Source organism: Schistocerca piceifrons, chromosome 4 (assembly GCF_021461385.2).
Source record: "Schistocerca piceifrons isolate TAMUIC-IGC-003096 chromosome 4, iqSchPice1.1, whole genome shotgun sequence".
NCBI classification, from domain to species: domain Eukaryota; kingdom Metazoa; phylum Arthropoda; class Insecta; order Orthoptera; family Acrididae; genus Schistocerca; species Schistocerca piceifrons.
This window is the reverse complement of record NC_060141.1, coordinates 57,633,626-57,653,126: the sequence shown is the minus strand read 5'-3', so window position 1 is coordinate 57,653,126 and position 19,501 is coordinate 57,633,626. Positions and strand designations below refer to the sequence as shown.

Below are 19,501 nucleotides of genomic sequence, written 5' to 3'. Positions count from 1 at the left end.
TTGCAGGAGGAGACCAAGAGACGAGTACCGTTAGTAAGTTCAAAGGGGTGTGGGTTGAGGTAGTGATTTGGAAATAAAGAGTCTGGCAGAGGATAGAGTAGCGTGGAGAGCGGCATCAAACCATTCTCCCGACTGAAGACCACAACAACAACAACAACAACATCCTGAGATTGGTACACCCACCCTACTACTACTACTACTACTACAGTACGTTACATTTGGCAAATGAAGTACACACGTTCCTGCCCAACAAGGCGTTTCTCTGTTGTCCTCAAATTTGGATATAATACTGCACTCGTCTTTGAAGTGAGTTGTGAATTCTTTGAAACACCTGCGGATCATCTCGTAAAGTACGACAAAACCGTGGAACTCGCTGCTGCAGTTCTTCGACATTATCAGCGAGAGATATGTGCACATCTCTTACGAGTGACTCCAAGCAGATAAACCCAGAGGATAGCTGTCAGGTGATTTTTAAGGCCGAAGGCAGGCCGTGTTGAACCTATATTGGTAAGTTAGATGTCGTATTATATTGGCAGCTAAATGTTCTCCGTCGTGCGTCTACTATATTCCCCAACATTCGTCTACGATTAAAATTTGATCACTCTTAGACGGGGACTTAATCGCGAAGTTAACATTTTAAACATTTATACTAAGTAGGACAATATTTCGTATTAAGTCTCGGCTCGTAACTGCACAGACGGATTATCCAGCATGTGGCTGTTTTTCGTACCTACTTTTACTGGAATATTTTTCCTTTTGTTATCATATATTTTCACCTGTATCAGTTTTCTCTGTTAATTATGATGTAGCCGGCCGCTGTAGCCGTCCGGTTGTAGGCGCTTAAGTCCGGAACCGCGCTGCTGCTACGGTCGCAGGTTCGAATACTGCCTCGGGCATGGACGTGTGTGATGTCCTTAGGTTAGTTAGGCTTAAGTAGTTCTAAATCTAGGGGAATGATGACCTCAGGTGTTAAGTCTCATAGCGCTTAGAGCCATTTGAACCAATTGTGATGTATCACACGTACGACACCTCAACGGAAACAGTATAAAATTATTAAAATCATTTTTATGACTAAAAAACGTGAATTGTTTAAATGGTTCAAATGGCTCTGACCACCATGGGACTTAACTTCTGAGGTCATCAATCCCCTAGAACTTAGAACTACTTAAACCTAACTAATCTAAGGACAGCACACACAACCATGCCCGAGGCAGGATTCGAACCTGCGACCGTAGCGGTCGCACGGTTCCAGACTGTAGCGCCAGGAACCGTTCGGCCACCCAGGCTGGCGTGTATTTGTGATGTTTTGAATGTTACTATAGTTTCATCTGTTTAGTACTCAGTACCATGCGGGGTCATAAAAGCCGAAAAATCGTGAAGGGTGAGAGTGCAACCAAGCTTTTTTCCAGCATCAACCCCCGCCAACAACGACAGAAAAAGCTGTCGACTTCAGAAGATGTAAGAAAGAACAATAGACAGTAGAGTACAAAGAACAGTAGTGAAGGAGCTTTGCAAATAAAAGAGGAGGCTGTGTGGTGAAAAGACTATTAAGACAAAAAAATTGGCAGTTGATATGGAACAGCTGCAGTGGAAGATGGCCATGCAAACAAACGTTAAAGAAACGAAAATAGAAAATTCAGCGACACGCTACGGGATGGACAGAAAAATGGAAGAAGATACGGAAGGAGTGGATGGAGAGATATGGCGAAGGAAGAATGTTAAACGTAAGTCCAAACGCGCTCCCCAGTTGGGAAAAAGAAAAGGTTCAAAATGGTTCAAATGGCTCTGAACACTATGGGACTCAACTTATGAGGTCATCAGGCCCCTAGAACTTAGAACTACTTAAACCTAACTAACCTAAGGACATCACACACATCCATGCCCGAGGCAGGATTCGAACCTGCGACCGTAGCGGTCTCGCGGTTCCAGACTGTAGCGCGTAGAACCGCACGGCCACTCCGGCCGGCAAAAAGAAAAGGAAAACGGAGTCGAACACATGTGCACATTATAACGTGAGATGTGCTTGATGTTTGAGTGGTTTCCATCATGTTATGGCCCCTACCTTGGGCTATACGTGAAACAATGAAATGAGAGTATCTTAGTTGAAACAAACAGAAGGGCAGCAGAGTGGAAAGGGCGCGTCAGCTGCCGACAGCGATGGCTAGAAGTGTGCCGGCTCGGGCTGTGGAATGCGTGGCGGGGAGCGGGCGTCCACAGGTAGGCAGGCGCACGTCCTGGTCGTGGTACTGGGCCTGGCAGGTAGCAGCCGCCTAGCGGTCGGCCGTCTTAATTACAGAAGCTGCCGCGGCCGCCTATCTGACAGATCTCGCCGCGCCCCAGTCACCACTGGCACGACATCGACCCCGCCACGTCGGCGAGCCGCCGACCTCATATCTCCGTGTTATTAGTCGCTCGATACGATCGTACGCCTTCTCCGTTCGGGGCCATCCATCACGGGCGGAATACGATCGGTAAACGAGTAGGCACGCGGCTATCGAGATGGGACTTAACAACATTTAGTAGGCGTCCCGCCGCCTGTCCAGTGTTGTCGGTAGTGCCTGTTCCAACTCCGAAGTAGCTCCTCCCGGTCTGTAATCTAGAAATGTCTCGCTCACGTTACCTGTGCACTCCCGTAGCCGTATGTGGACTTGCTTGGTTCTGTGACAGAAGTGCGCTCGAAATCCGCTGTTGTTTACTATCTACATAAATGATCTTTTGGATAGGGTGGACAGCAATGTGCAGCTGTTTGCTGATGATGCTGTCGTGTACGGGAAGGTGTCGTCGTTGAGTGACTGTAGGAGGATACAAGATGACTTGGACAGGATTTGTGATTGGTGTAAAGAGCGGCAGCTAACTCTAAATATAGGTAAATGTAAGTTAATCCAGATGAATAGGGAAATGAATCCAGTAATATTTGAATACTACATTAGTAGTGTAGCGCTTGACACAGTCACGTCGATTAAATATTTGGGCGTAACACTGCAGAGCGATATGAAGTGGGACAAACGTGTAATGGCAGTTGCGGGGAAGGCGGATAGTCGTCTTCGGTTCATTGGTAGAATTTTGGGAAGATGTGGTTCATCTGTAAAGGAGACCGCTTATAAAACACTAATACGACCTATTCTTGAGTACTGCTCGAGCGTTTGGGATCTTTGTCAGGTCGGATTGAGGGAGGACATAGAAGCAATTCAGAGGCGGGCTGCTAGATTTGTTACTGGTAGGTTTGATCATCACACGAGTGTTACGGAAATGCTTCAGGAACTCGGGTGGGAGTTTCTAGAGGAAAGGACGCGTTCTTTTCGTGAATCGCTACTGAGGAAATATAGAGAACCAGCATTTGAGGCTGACTGCAGTACAATTTTACTGCTCCCAACTTATATTTCGCGGGAAGACCACAAAGATAAGATAAGAGAGATTAGGGCTCTTACAGAGGCATATAGGCAGTCATTTTGCCCTCGTTCTGTTTGGGAGTGGAACAGGCAGAGAAGATGCTAGTTGTGGTACGAGGTACCCTCCGCCACGCACCGTATGGTGGATTGCGGAGTATGGATGTAGATGTAGAAATCTGTAAAGGCGGTACATGTTCTACGATGCTAGACTGACTGAGACGTATTATACCATGAACACCTCGACGGAATACTGCCGAACTGGTATTCAAACATTTCCATTCCTATGTGATATATTGATTACAATTTAATCCTTCTGCGAGCTTATTTTCAGTATAGAAAAAAAATATTCCTAGAGATGGAGAGCGGTGTCAGTAAATCAGAGTTGATTGGATGTGTTTAAAGTTAGCGGAAGTTTCTAGATGGAGATAGCAACGAAGTATGCACTAGAGGACGTTCACGTGCACATGATCGCCACCTGTCGGACACTGAGGAAGGTGCAGTCATTGGGAAGAGGGACAGGGCAGCCTTTTACCGACATATATATGGGTGAGTCCGTGAGAATCGAAATATGCATCATAAATGGCCGTATATTTTGACTGCATTGACTTAGAAGCTTAAAGTTTAACACTGCTAAAGCACGGTAGACCTTAATATTTTCCTCAAATTTCAACTTTCAAAATGATGGAGAGCAGCTATGAGTTGTTTCCTTTGTGGCTTTATTAAATCAAATCCAGAATTCGGCTAGTAACTAGCCATTATCAATGCAGTATTTCATACTTTTAATACATGCCTAGACTACTGATCATGAATCAACTGTGACAAGAGCCCGAACAACAGGGGTTGACGTACTAGGGCACGTATTAAAAACCTGAAACACTGCATTGATAATAGCTAGTTACTAGACGAAATCTGGATTTGTTTTATAAATCCAGACATAAAATGACTGAAAATCATATCACACTCGTTGAGTGCATTCCACATTCCTAATGGAAGGTAATTTCAACTTCAGACCTCCGGTCATTCCTGAAAGTAAAGGGCCCTAACAGACGGGTGGACAGGTAGACGGATAACAGAGTGTTTCTGTAAGGATTCCGTTTTTACTGACTGAGTTTCGGAACCCTAAAAAACACATTACATTCGTTCATGAGAACTGCAGCAATAAGGACAAGTTACAGACAGGTAGATCTAAACTAAGTAAACTGGCAGCAATAGACGTCAGACAAGTGGAGGAAGGAGAGAAAGACGAACGTGATAAAACACAATTAATGAAGTAAAGAAAAAGAAACTGACGTGACTCATTGAGAAAAGGAAAGAGAAAGAAGGGGAAGTGGGAGAAGGCGTTTAATATTTGCTTCGCTGTTTGACAGATGGAAAATATGTCACATACGCTAATTTTTTGGGGAAACGTTATGGTGGCGACAAAGGCAAATGATTCGGCTTCTTCTTAAAAGGGAGAATGCATTTCAGAGGCAGACGGCCTCAACAGCGAATGAGTTTGCTAATGTTTTTGCTTCGTGGATGAGCACAGTTAGGAGACGGCTGTGCGTATTCCAGCAGGATATTGCAGGACCTCACACGCAGTTCACACTACAAACGCTTTGACGAACGTACGTATCCTGAGTGGCCCGTTCAGTTTCCAGTGTCTGTAAACGTACTGTCATTAGTGAACGGTTAGGATCTTTCCTAAAAACACGCTGGTGAACACTTGTTCAGACGTTTTCAACCTTAAAAAATTATAATGTTTAATCACTCCGTCACTCTATAAATGTACAGTAGAGGTCTTCGCACTGGAAGCGACATTTTGTAGCACCTCGGGTCACAGTTGTGATTCTTTTATTACATTTATTTCATTATTCTCTCAGTGCTATATGGCTGTCAGATGCATTTATGACATGATCGCGAGAAAAACTGTACATTACCTCAGTTCCACAACCTAACTGTAGCTGAGCGTCTAGCGTCACTGATTTCGTCCAGGGGACGGGAGAGCTGTAACCCGTGCGAAGCACCAGCAGCATCCAACAAGCACAGATACCCAAGGTTGGCAGCCAAGAATATTCTAGCCTATAATGAAACAGTATTATCACTGAGAAACGGCTGCTGTTAGGAATCTTAGAAAAAGCTCCTAAATACATTAGCTACAAATTTAAATCTGTTTACTGAACTTGATATTGACGTTAACAAAAGAATTAATAAAATCCACATGGAATCCAGTCAATCTTTTCTGAGAAGTACAATAAAATTAGTATAAGATTTCGTGCGCTGAAGTTCGTCAGTGCTCAGGAATCATAAGTCCACTTGTCCACGGCTGTGTATCACGAGTAATTGCATTATACCAATGCAGTATTAGATTTATTAACATAATTTTTGTGACATATTCAGTCTAGGACATACGTCGATGAATGTGGTTCAAATGGTTCTGAGCACTATGGGACTTAAAATCTGAGGTCATCAGTCCCCTATAACTTAGAAGTACTTAAACTTAACCAACCTAAGGCCGTCACACACATCCATGCCCGAGGGAGGATTCGAACCTGCGACTGTAGCGGTCGCGTGGTTCCAGACTGTAGCGCCTAGAACCGCTCGGCCACAGCAGCCGGCGGAAGAATGTGCGTTGAAAGGAATTTTACTTAAAATGCTTTTTTATTCCAGTCTCTGATCACAAATGAATTCTTTAGACGATGACCGGTTTCAGTCTGTAATGACCATCCTCAGGTCTATAATATACAGATATATACATCTAGTGAGCAGTGTGTCTTTTAACATAAAACAGCAATATGTATCACAATATACTGTCATACACCAGGGAAATGTACAGATAAAATATGGTGTAATGTACCTTTTTTACACCATGTCCTAAAGTGATACGGTCATAATGGCATCGTCAAAACATATAAAATAATCAGCATAGCATCGTCACATAGATTTAAAATATGTTGTAGAATAGGCCACATCGACCACATAGCGATTATTGCCAACTAGCTACTGAGGGACAGTAGTAAATCGTCTAAAGAATTCATTTGTGATCAGAGACTGGAATAAAAAAGCATTTTACAGTATTGGATCACTGCTTGTACACGCAATTATGTCGCAGTTGGTGAATTTTACTTAGTTAATCAAACTACCTAAAGCATCCAGACTTTTTATAAAGAAATTTGATGTCACTATCCACATTCTACTGATGGAATGATTAAAGCTGTACTACGAAGGACGTTCAGTAAGTAATCAACACTTTTTTTCTCGGCCAATTTCAGTTGGAAAAATACGAAATTTGTTTTGTGACATCCCGGAACATTTCTGCTTCAGCCCCCATAGTTTCATGAAGTTCCGATATGTGGTGGCGCTATTTGCAGCCTTCAGGTTGACGTCTGTAACGGAGCAGGGTAGCAAGCAGAGAGCTGTCATAGTGTTTCTTGTGGTGGAAAACCAGAGCATCGGCGATATTCATAGGTGCCTGCGGAATGTCTACGGAGACCTGGCACTGATCAAAAGCACGGTGAGTTGGTGGGCGAGGCGTCTGCTCTCATAGCAACAAGGTCCCGGAAACCTGTCCGATTCTCGCCTGCCAGCCGGCCGTACACGGCTGTGGCTCCCGCAGTGTTGGATCGTGCGGACACTCTCATTCGAGGTGATCTGCGGGTCACAATCAAACACCTCGCTGCACGACTGGACGTTCCGTTGGTAGTGCTGACACACACTTCGACCAGTTGCGGTATTCAAATGTGTGTTGGCTGCCGGATTCCTGGCCGCGTATCAGAAAACCATAACGAGCAACAAGCTTCGCCCAATGAAGGATGCACTACGCGGGAAGAGTTTGTGGCTAAGGGGGAGGTTACCCATGCAGCAAGACGTTGCCTCCGACGTCGACCAGTAGGGTGGTAGCGTGCGGTCATACAGGCCGTCCCAGTAAGGTGGCGTAAGGCGGTCGCATTTCACGGAGACTACTCTCAGAAATACGGTACTGTAGTCAAAAGAGTGGGGAATAATATGATTGTTGGAATCGTGAATGAAACCACCCTCCTTTCAGGAAAAAAAAGTGTTACAGTCTTATTGAATGCTCCTCGTATTAGGCACTATCGGTAGGATAAATAACCGGGGAAATTGATGAACTGAACACAGAACTGATTCAAGCACCTAGCATGTGATGCCGGCCGGTGTGGCCGAGCGGTTATAGGCGCTACAGTCTGCAACTGCGTGACCGCTACGGTCGCAGGTTCGAATCCTGCCTGGGGCATGGATGTGTGTGATGTCCTTAGGTTAGTTAGGTTTAAGTAGTTCTACGTTCAAGGAGACTGATGACCTCAGAAGTTAAGTCCCATAGTGCTCAGAGCCATTTGAACCATTTGAGCCAAAGATTTTGCATATGGAAAACCGGACAGTATTTTCTCACTGCAATGATTTTCTAATTTCGTAGTCACAATTCTGTTCACCCCCTGTCCTTCATTTGATGGATTGTGCATCAAGAAGCTGCACTCGTACACTATTATTCGGGCTCTTTTCATAGACACCATCCCTTTCAGCAATTATAAGTCACTTTTTCTTTAAAAAAATTCACTTTCTAAACTAATTGCTGGAACTCATAAACTTAATATTACATACTCTGTTATAAAATTTTTGCACATATAATTATTTAAAAGGACCCCTTTCATATAACACACTGAACATTGTAGTAAGCAAAAATATGCTAATAATCCGAGGTAAAATTAATTTTTTTGCCAGACAGAGATCACAGATTTTTTTTTAAATTTGAAAATCAAACGTGAACACGAACAGGTGCCATTAAGGTGCAGTACTATATCCGTTTAGCCACGAGATTACGTCTCAAGGAGCGCATCAAAGCTTCATATTGCCAGTGCCTTCGCTGCAATCTCGACAGATGCTCCACCGGTATTTTGCCCGATTGTCAGCTGCTGAAAGTAATGCAGGTGCGAGCGTGACAAGCATGCCGCTTCTAGAGAGACTATAAAACGACTTTTAAGGATCTTTCATCAATATTACGAGGGTGAGTCAATAAAAACCTTAAATATTTTTTAAAATATTATTTGTGCAGAAGTGGTACAAAGCTGTATCACTTTTCAACATAATCTCCCCAAGCTCAGTTCAAGTCCTCTAGCTCTTAACAAGTGCATAAATTCCTTTACAAAAAAATTCTTTTGGTAGTCCGCGCAACCACTCAGACACCGCGTGGCGGACCTCTTCATCAGAACGGAACTTCTTTCCTCCCATTGCGTCATTCAGTGTCACTCGGCGGTTTTCCTTCACTATGGCTTCAACTGCTGCAATGTTCTGTGGAGTCACAACTCGTTGTGCCCGACCTGGACGAGGAGCATCTTCCACTGAAGTCACACCATTTGCGAACTTCCTACTCCATTTATAGACTTGCTGCTGTGACAAACATGCATCACCGTACTGAACCTTCATTCGCCGATGAATTTCAATAGATTTCACACCTTCACTACGCAAAAACCGAGGAACAGAACGCTGTTTTCCCTGGTGCAAGTCGCAAATGGGGCGGCCACTTTATACTGATACTGCGACGGTATGTGTGCATCTGCACTATACTGCCACCTACAGGTCATTCTGCACGCTGTTTGTAGCACGCTTACCAACTTACAGGATAACGGCGCGAAATTTCGATTTGTTATTACAAATTTAAGGTTTTCATTTGAGTCACCCTCGTATATCCGCTACAAGGTGATCTTATTGGACGAAAATACACATAACCTACCATGAAAATATTACAACGTTGTTCTAGAATAAACTTTGGAGACACCTTACAGTACCGCCGTAATTCGCCTCGTCTATATTAGCCCAGCAAAAGACACGCTCGATAACTCTAAAAATGTGTGGCAGGAAAATACGGGAGTTGCAGCACGGTACGAGCGCTGCCTAAGTTACAAAACGGTACGAACGATGGTACCTCCACTGCTAACAAACTCGTTCGCAGCCCGTAACAGAGCGCAATTCTGTAGATTGTAGCGCTGAGCAAATCGTTGTCCTTAAACGTTGCAAAGAAACGACGTTTTGCCGCTCTATCGAGCCGCGACGGCTGCGAGGTATGCTACCCGCAGAACGGTTGTGCGCGGCCGGTGGAGAAGAGCGCAGGCGGTGTCGGTGCTGGAGCGACGGAGGGCCGACAGAGGCGGGCGACGGGGTTAGCCGGCAGCGTGACAGGTGGTGACCCCCGGGCATCGTCCCTGCCGGCGCAAGGTCAGCCGTGGGAAGCGGGTCGCCGTCGGCCCCGTGCTGCGCCTTCCTTCTGGCCGCCTTTCCCGATCGTCTGCAATCGCGCGCGTCCAGGCCGCAGGGAGAGGCGAAGAGAGGCGACGTACGCAGTGGCGCGTGTCCCGCCAGTTTCTCCGGCCCTGTCCTCGAACACGTCGTTATTCCGGAGAGGTACCCGCCCTATGATTTGTTACGAAATTGCACGTTATTTTGAAAGCGACGTTTTTGCTAGATTGCAAATCACTATGTTATTTTGAATGTCCACCGCCAATTAGAAATCTGAGGTTCCTCGAACAGCCTAGTAGAAACGTACAGTAAAGGAGATGAGGCAGTTACTCTCCGCTCTGGAGCTCCTTAGTAAGGAAGAGCATAAGTGATGAACGAGTGTGGCGAGTATCGTGACATTTTGCCGCTTTGTTATTTTTACCATGTTATGCGACAAATCTGTATCTTCAGAAATAATATTTTTGGAGCTGTAAATGGTGAATAGAGTGATCTGTGGTAGGCGCCATGTAGTCCATTGTTCAAATTTATTTAAACGAAAGCATTTTTTTAGCCATCATCTGTATATATGTAACTTTATTTTTGGCTGGTTTCAGTTATTAAGTTTTCATCACTGGAAGAGAAATTATATATCTGTTGAATCTGAGGACGCCATTTTGCCAGGCACGGTATACTTTAACCACGGCGCGCGAATGGTTTATGAACTTAGCCGTTTCGGGAATCCTTGGCCCGAAAGCCAATGATCATCCCCTTTTGGACGTCGGATAAATCGCTCCGTTTCCTCATTATTATAACTACTGCACTGTTTTACACTTCTTCGCGATACGCTTTGTATACAATCGATTTGTGGTGCTGCCACTTGCCATGAATGTTAGGAGGAATTTGTAATTCATTGCAGAGACAAAGAGGCGAGTGCCTTATTCCATCCAAATGCAAGAACGATGCCTGTAATAGCTCCTTTAAGAGATACACGTGTGCATTAGATTACTGATGTAGTGTTGTATTTCATGTTAAGGTAGACCGTGGACGATATATGAGCGCAATTAGATGGGGACTTACCTGAAAAGTTCAAGCTTCGAGCACGTTTTTTCTGTCTGTGACAATAATTCACACTCAGGTCAGTGGTGTCTCGTAACAACACATTCAGGATTACCTACCAGATGGCTCCTTTGTGAACTTTGCTTTCATTATTGTAAATTTTCACCCTTTTGAGTTTCCATTATTAACCTTTTCCAGCCGAAATTTTATGCTGCATTAGAAAAAATATTTAAAATATTATTTTTGACTTGTAGATTCTTCAAGAAACGTATTAAACACGATTTCAAAAAATTTTTGTCTAAATTAGTGCGGTTTCTTTCTGATGTGTCCACATGGACTCAGTACTCATTATGCTCTTCGTGCTGCTATCTAGTGATGTAGTTTACACGCTACAACGCACTGGTGCTGTGTGGAACCAGTGGGCTATCGTGGATACTGCAGAAATATCTAAAACCTGTAATGTGTCCAGTCGGAACCACTGGGCTGGGAAGGGTTAATTACTATGCACCCTATAACATAAATCCCATGTGCTCGTCGTTTTTGGGGTTCTGTACCTCAACCGGTAGGGACGGAACCCTTACGGGATCACTTTCTTTGTCCGCCTGTTTCTTATCTGTCTGTCTGAGCCACTATTAAGCCCCATTTTGTGAGGAATGGGTAGAAGTATCAATTTGAAATTTACGTCAGATACTTAAGTCTACGATTTCTTGGCTGTGTGAAAACTTCAAGCTTCTAAGTCATTGCAGTCGACAGATACGGCGATATACGTCACATAAGTCGATAATCGCAAACTCACTGATCAAAAACTATAAATGAAATATCTATATATACTGAGCTTGGTGGCGTACCGGTAAAGCGAATGTCTGGAAACCAAAAGATCGCGGGATGGAATTTGGGTCGAATCACGGATTTTTCACTTTTCGTTTTAAACTAGTCTTCACTCTTCATGTGAGGAGTAACCAGAAGCAAGACGTAGTTCGTATACCACGTTAAACTGTGCGTCTTCTTACCCCATTTGCAAAATTGGTTAGGGACATGCAAGTCGCTGAAGCGGGATCCAGTAGAAAGACTTGCACCGGGCCACTGAGCTACACGAAATTGTTATCATCTACAGACGTAATTACTGTTGGCAAGCGGGTTACACTCAGCCAATGTGACGCTCTTGATTGAGGTAGACCCATCTTTCACGAAAATTGGTAATTGCCGGGAGAGCGGTGTGCTGACCACATGCCCTTCCGTATCCATATCCTGTGAAGCCTAAGAGTGAGGATGACACGGCGGCCGGTCGGTATCACTGGGCCTTCAAAGCGTGTTCGGACAGTGTTTAATTGTTTGTGTATGTATTAACTTTTACGAACCCTCAAAGGGTGAGTCCTACTCGCAACTGAATTGTCCGGTTTTTTGTCTTAATTATTATTTTGTGAAATGTGTGTATTGGATTGGTTCGGTTGTTTGGGGGAGGAGACCAAACAGCGAGGTCATCGGTCTCAGCATGTTAAGGAAGGGCGGGGAAGGAAGTCGGGCTTGCCCTTTCCGAAGAACCATCCCGGCATTTGCCTGGAGTGATTTAGGGAAATCACGGAAAACCTAAATCAGGATGGCCAGACGCGGGATTGAACCGTCGTCCTCCCGAATGTGAGTCCAGTGTGCTAACCACTGCTCCACCTCGCTCGGTAAATATGTGTATTGTGACTCTCAGGAGTACCTAGCTTTCTTCGCTGGAATGATCCATCGAAGGTGGAAGGGGGGCGGGGCTAAGCCACAGAAGTGTTGCGTATTTTAACCTTTCACGATAGAAATTCACAGTAAGATGGCTATGCAATAAAAAACTCACGTGTTTCGTGTGATAGCGAAAGCGATTGCCTATATAATCGGAGCATCACCATATATTACAATAAAATCCGAGTAGCGATGTAATATGAGTTGTGCTTTTGGGAATTAGGAAGTACTGCGATCTAAGTAACAGCCGATACCGTTACGGCGCTACAGTCCAGTACCCAGAAGTGGGCGACGCCATCAGGTCGCGAGTGGAGGGTAGTGAGCCGCGTCGGCGCGAGACGGGCAGTATTGCTTCACGGGCGTGGCTGTCCGTCCTGGCTGAATGAATCTGCCGCCAAACGGGAGGGGTGAGAAGACGCTGCTCCACCACGATCTTCACAGCCATGAGTCTGCCTCAATGGGTGCCTACTGTACGCTCACTTTCGGCAGTGAATATACCTTTCCCCCATAACTGTGGGAAAATACTACCATTAAACTACCAGTAGCCAGTCGTTGCCGAATCCTGCCTCATTACAATGTTTAATCAGTATGTCTTGATTCTCCAAGTGGCTCGTATCTGTCTCCACAATCGGCCACCGATGTCATCACTGACGTCACAGACATACCTGCGGACATCAGCCGAGGAACTCAGAGTACAAGTGAATATTTGTCCGATAGTGTTATCCGCACTGTAAGCATTAACATGAGATAAAGAAAGGCAGAAACCCAACTCCTATCCTAATCTATCTGCAACCTAGTCTAAACCCAGCCTATTCCAAATTATCGTGACCTCAGAGGAAGGCTGGACAGCCCAAACAGTCTCTCCACAGCGTATTGGCTGAATGACAAAAGATCGCCTTGTTTTAAGAAGTAAAGCTCCTTGAAGTTCGTCGCGGGCTATTCCTGTAGCAAACAATAACACCTTTAAAAAAAACTTGGGATCTTATAAACAAATGCCTCGACTGAGGAAATGGTGCGGTGGTGAAGAGCTCGTAAGTACACATTTTTCCGCAGGGAGACTGACAGGTGTTTACGTTGTTTGCAGGAACGCATGACGTCAAAGGGCGCCCGCTGATCATGATCGACTCGCAGAGCGTCGCCAGGGCGTCGCTGGACCGCCACCAGGTGGCGACGCTGCTGCTCTACTACGCCTCCATTCCCGCGTGAGTACCGCACGTGACCTGCGCCTCACTTTATTAGGTTCTTCGAACTAATCTGGTTCGATTTGTGGAGCTTGTGCCGAGCGGTCTAAGGCGCTGCAAAAAATGGTTCAAATGGCTCTGAGCACTATGGGACTCAACTGCTGTGGTCATAAGTCCCCTAGAACTTAGAACTACTTAAACCTAACTAACCTAAGAACATCACACACATCCATGCCCGAGGCAGGATTCGAACCTGCGACCGTAGCGGTCGTGCGGTTCCAGACTGTAGCGCCTTTAACCGCTCGGCCACTCCGGCCGGCTTAAGGCGCTGCAGTCATGGACTGTGCGGCTGGTCCCGGAGGAGGTTCGAGTCCTACCTCGGGCATGGGTGTGTGTGTTTGTGGTTCAAAATGGTTCAAATGGCTCTGAGCACTAGGGGACTTAACTTCTGAGGTCATCAGTCCCCTATAACTTAGAACTACTTAAACCTAACTAACCTAAGGACATCATACACATCCATGACCGAGACAGGATTCGAACCTGCGACCTTAGCGGTCGCGCGGTTCCAGATTGTAGCGCCTAGAACCGCTCGGTCACTCCGGCCGCCCGTGTGTGTTTGCCCTTGGGATACTTTAGGTTAAGTAGTGTGTAAGCTTATGGACTGATGACCTTAGCAGTTAAGTCTCATAAGATTTCACACTCACACATGTTGAGCTTGTAATTACTAGTCAGTGTTATAAATGTAGGCCAACTCCAAAAATAAGGTAAAAACAGCAACCAGACACTGCTAACAGTTCTGTTTACTGGGAAGAAGTGGTGAAGTGACTGGTTTCTAACCGGTAGGTTTATCATCAAACGCCAGGTCAAGTTTGAAATTGTATGTAGCTTATGCTGTACATACGACGCTGACTAATTCTCGGGGTGGCGCGAGTTCCTTGGGGTTATGGTACTTTACAGTAGGTCACAATGTAAGAAGAAGGCTAATTTACTTTAAACTCTCTAACAATGTAGCTTTCGACACAGCGAGAACAGTCAGCGTTACATGTACAACGCCTAAGTTACAAATAATTTTAAACATGAACAGATGTCTGAAGTTGAATTTGTCGGTTCAAAACCGACAGCGATGCTACTAGCTCTTAACAAACTGCAGTATGATCAGTGACTGGTTGCTTTTTTGTGTTACTATAAGAACTAACTGTTTTTTTTTACATTTTCACTATTTGACAATGCCTGTTTTCGAGACAGTTGCTTTTCTGAGTAGCCTGCACGACTTTCGTTAGCTAAGATACTTTCTAACATGTGTTGGCAATTCATACAACCAGCGCCTCCGATCATGTTGTATTGGAATCACGGGGTTGCGTGTCCGTAATATTTTGGTGCCGAAACCCGGGAAGAAATTGCGATTTCCTGCTGCGTGATTTCAACTATTAACGGCTTACTTCACGCTGTAGGAAACAAGAGACGACGTCGGACCGCATCACAAGCTAAGTCCATTCCAATATAATATGATCGCATGAACTGGATGCTTCAAAACAATTTTTGTGGCTTTGTATTGCAAGCCTGAAACTTGCACTCAGAGTAGCTAGTTTTGTTAAAAGGTTTTCGTTCACTTACGTTTGCGCATACGCTGCTTGTTAAACGTTTAAGCTATTCACAAGCGCACTCGTAAACAATCTTACAACAGCCGTCTGTAGTAAGACATAATGCAGGACGAATCAGAGATACAGTTATCAAACTTCAAAAGGAAGCGAACTTGGGAGAGGACTAATGCCACACGGTTTTGTGCGGCTGTTGATGCTCTTACCACAGAAAGCCCGTTTGATGATTTTGAACATTACAGGGAACGTCTTCAAGAAACTCTAGAGAAGCTCGTTTCGTTAGATGACGCTATTCGTAATTTTCTCTCTGACGATGAATACAATGCAGACGTGCTGGATAATGGTCTTATTCGTCTCGGTGGACGGCTGCAGTTTGCAGAATTACCCAGAAATCAACGCCCTTTCACTATCCTACTGTAGACTCTTACATGTTTCTCGAAGAATAGTCAGTGCCAAATACTTCCCCGCCTGCTTTCTTGATTTTAGTGTTCTACATGGGCTCAGTGTCAGCGTCTCTTTATACGTCTGTTTATTTACGGCGCTCCGCAGTACCTTTTTACACTTCGTTCACTCCATTTCTTTGACAAACGCTCCCCGCATGAACACGGAATCAGTTTTCTCTTGTTTTGCATTATTCTTCGGATGCTCAAGTCTACAATGTACATCGTAAACGAGTTCACTAAAAAAAAAAGAGCGCAATGTTACGCTAACCATTGTCGCGCTGTACGTAGCTGCCATCAGCTGGAAAGTAACTGCATGTGTCGGCAGTACTACTCCGCTAAAGAGTGCCTATAAGAAGATATTCTTGTAAGATTTCAATTGACACGTACAGATAGAAAATAGAAAATCTCCGAAGTCAGTGACTTATATTGATATAGCCCCTTTATGCGTTTTACCTGCTGACGTAGTGTTTACTGTGACTAAAAGCTAATCTAACTAAAAAAAAACAGTGATAACTAAAATGAGCTAACTAACTGGATTTTAAGAAATGGATTCTGGAAGCTTTGTCAGTTCTTTAAAGTTTACAGCAACGACTGGCGAACTGCTGGGGGAAAGAGACGGGAAGGTTAACAGTAAAAGTTATCGGTAGAACGAGAAACCAGTCCAGCTTACCAATTTTTACTTTTTATTCATTCCATGACTAGTTTCGGGCCTACACCCATTTTCAAATCATCATAAAGTCGTAAATGGCATTTCCGAAGATGTCAAAACTGTGCAGTAAACATTTACAGTGCATGCAGATAAATATAAATGTTTACTGCACAGTTTTGACATCTTCGGAAATGCCATTTACGACTTTATGATGATTTGAAGATGGGTCTAAGCCCGAAACTCGTCATGGAATGAATAAAAAGTAAAAATTTGCAACTCGTTCTACTGACTAACAGAGGTTACGGACCCAGGCTACTCCAGCATGCTGGAAGTTCGCAAGTGAAAGTTACTTTTCTACTGTACGCGTGTCATCGTTCCTCTTCATGCTATCGTTCTTGCACCTCCCCCACGCCATCCCCTTTCCCCTCCCATTCGAGTTACGTCGATACTTTTACCGCATGCCTAGCAAGGTTTTCTGTTTAAAATTGCAATAAATCTTGTAACAGAGTTTACTCTGTCAAAAATGTGTATATGAACCGCTGCATAGCCAGTTACGGAGGTAAACTCTGTAATTATCGCCCTAATATTTGTTATTCGTTGTCAGCTTATATAAAGCAGATACGTAGTTTTTTTAATTTGTTTTGTTGTATTTTATTTCACATCTGAAGATGGTGTAGTTAGACTGAAACTACTAACCACCATAAAAATTGTGCATCTGAGATGGTGGAAACTGAGGGGTATTTGTGACATTACACAGCAGTTGCATCTCTACTGCCGAAAATAATACGTCATTAATAGCAGATGCGACAGCCGGAATGAGGTAGGGGTGTCAGTGGGGCGGCGGTCGGTGGGCGGTGACCGGCGCCCGGCAGTTAGGCGGGCAGGCGCAGCGGACCATCAGGCAGGAAAGTCGCCTGGCCTGGAACCGCCTCCCAGCCGTGTCCGGGCACACGCGGCGAACGCCACGCCATAGGCTCCACCAGTCCGGCAGTAAATGCGAACACTGTACCACATAAAAACAAATAAGTTCAATCTAATATTTACAGTGCAGCAGTGAGTGAAAACTAACTTTGAAAGGTAGGTGAGAAGGTACTGGAGGAAGAAACGAAGCGAGGGCGGGTCGTGAGTTGATCTTCGTTGGCAGAGTTCTTACCCACGAAAGGAAAGGTTTCCATGATCGAGTCACAGTCCGGTACACAGTATCTATTTGCCAGGATGTTTCAAATCACCACACACTCCACTGCAGAAAGGAAATTTGCTCTGTATCGAAATAAAGAGCTGAGCTTTTAATTGGCATTTCTCCATTCAAGATACTACCCTTCCCTGTGCGTTACCAGATTGTTCTAAGGGAAGAGAAGCAACATATATTCTTCAGGTTTTCGTTACATCAGCGCTGGAGCAGAGTTGTACAGATACTGCAGAAAAATTTAACATGTTCTAAATAACTCGTTATTTAGATTATCTGTTCAGATGACCGATATGATCGGTGGATATGATTGCTGATCTCCGGTACTCGCCCTTTTCATTGGAGCTTGGAGATTAGGCGTTTCCTCATCGTTCATATTCTGAAGGAAAAAAATTTGGTAATAGAAACTTGTGATGGAGAACGAGGTACACCCTGTGTCCCAGAAAGTTCCCAGTTCTACACAAATTAGGGCTAGAGCTGATAAAAATTCATTTTTCTATGAATTTCTGCTATTCTGTTAAATTTTTTATTTTTACTTCAATCAGTAGAAACGAAACTCCTATCTACATAACGCACTAATTAATTTTAAACAATTTCCCGAGAAAGAACACGTAGACTTATGGATCCTTCTTCCAGGAGATACCTCAGTTATGGAATTAGCGTTCTGGCTTGAGCAGTAGACAGTTTTGTCTTTTAACACCCATACATGTTCGGGTGAATTTTCACCGCCTTCATTGGCTTCATTTTATTTTCTGTCGAATACGAACCCACTTACGACGGAGAAGCTTCACCGAAACGTGTCTGGACGTTCAAGAAGAAAATTGGTGTCTGGACGTTAAAGAAGAAAATTGTGTTCGGTCAAGGCAGAATCCTATATGCATGATTGTATATTTGAAAGAAACCACAGACAATATGGGAGCAGCAGCCACAAGATGAAATGCACAAGTTTTGAGTACCAAGACTGACCCGAGACACTGTTCGCGAGCACCCGTAAGATTGGTTGGTTGACACAGGGGAGGGGACCAAACAGCGAGGTCATCGGTCCCATCGGATTAGGGAAGTATGTGGAAGGAGGTCGGCTGTTCCCTTTGAAAGGAACCATCCTGGCACTTCCTTGAAGCGATTTACGAAAATCACGGAAAACCTAAATCAGGATAGTCGGACGCCTGTTTGAACCGTCGTCCTCCCGAATGCGTGTCCAGTGAGCCACCTTGCTCGGTCAACCGTAAGATTTTGCTTCATTGATGTACATCAGGGCACACTATTAGACTGAGTGGCATACATTACGCATATTACCTTGCTGCACCAGAGGAATGCATGGTAATTTCTTCAAGAAGAGGCTTGGTTCTTAGCAATCTGACTTGACGTCCACTTACTCTTGTTTGTACTCTTGTGCGACAGAGGTTGTTTCCCTGTAGCGTGCGTTTCTTTTTTTCTCAATGCGCGCATCGTTAGTAAAAGTTACGTCGCATGGTCCTGCCACAAAAGTCGCCTATCTTTTGTTCTTAGCCGGATCATGTTCCTTATGCTTGTCAGAAGGCTATTACGGTGACGAATAAATTATTAGTAACAGTGCGACGCTAATAATCAGGCTGATTAATTCAAACAAGCGCTGGGTGACCAGAAATTCATCCACATATGGTCAAACCAAATAACTCCAGACGTTGCGCCGCGCCGGCCGGTGTGGCCGAGCGGTTCTGGGCGCTTCAGTCTGGAACCGCGCGACCGCTACGGTCGCAGGTTCGAATCCTGCCTCGGGCATGGATGTGTGTGATGTCCTTAGGTTAGTTAGGTTTAAGGGGGGTAGGACGTCAAACGGACCGACTTGGAGCAGGACAGGCACCGCAGGACATTTTAATTTCCACTGTCTATACTTTTACAAATAAATTCATAAAACTTTGTCAGCATGACCAGGAAGGATTCAGAATTCACGCTCATAGCAGTGGAAGTTCGAAAACATAACGAAGTAATTTTTTTTTACGTGTGAAATTTCGTCATTTTTTTTGTTGCTATAGGTCCACTTTTCTTTATAAGTAACAGAGATGGTTAGATGAATTTTGCACAGCATACAAA

At 44.5% G+C, this 19,501-nt stretch overlaps 1 protein-coding gene across 1 annotated transcript in view; it reads left to right on the top strand.

The window, feature by feature from the left end:
* LOC124795590 (puratrophin-1-like) overlaps positions 1-19,501 on the top strand; it is a 1,203,525-nt gene that overhangs the window by 568,606 nt on the left and 615,418 nt on the right. Inside the window, exon 5 of the mRNA XM_047259662.1 lies at positions 13,456-13,573. Coding sequence (XP_047115618.1) covers positions 13,456-13,573 — 118 coding nt within the window. The remainder of the gene's footprint in view (positions 1-13,455; positions 13,574-19,501) is intronic.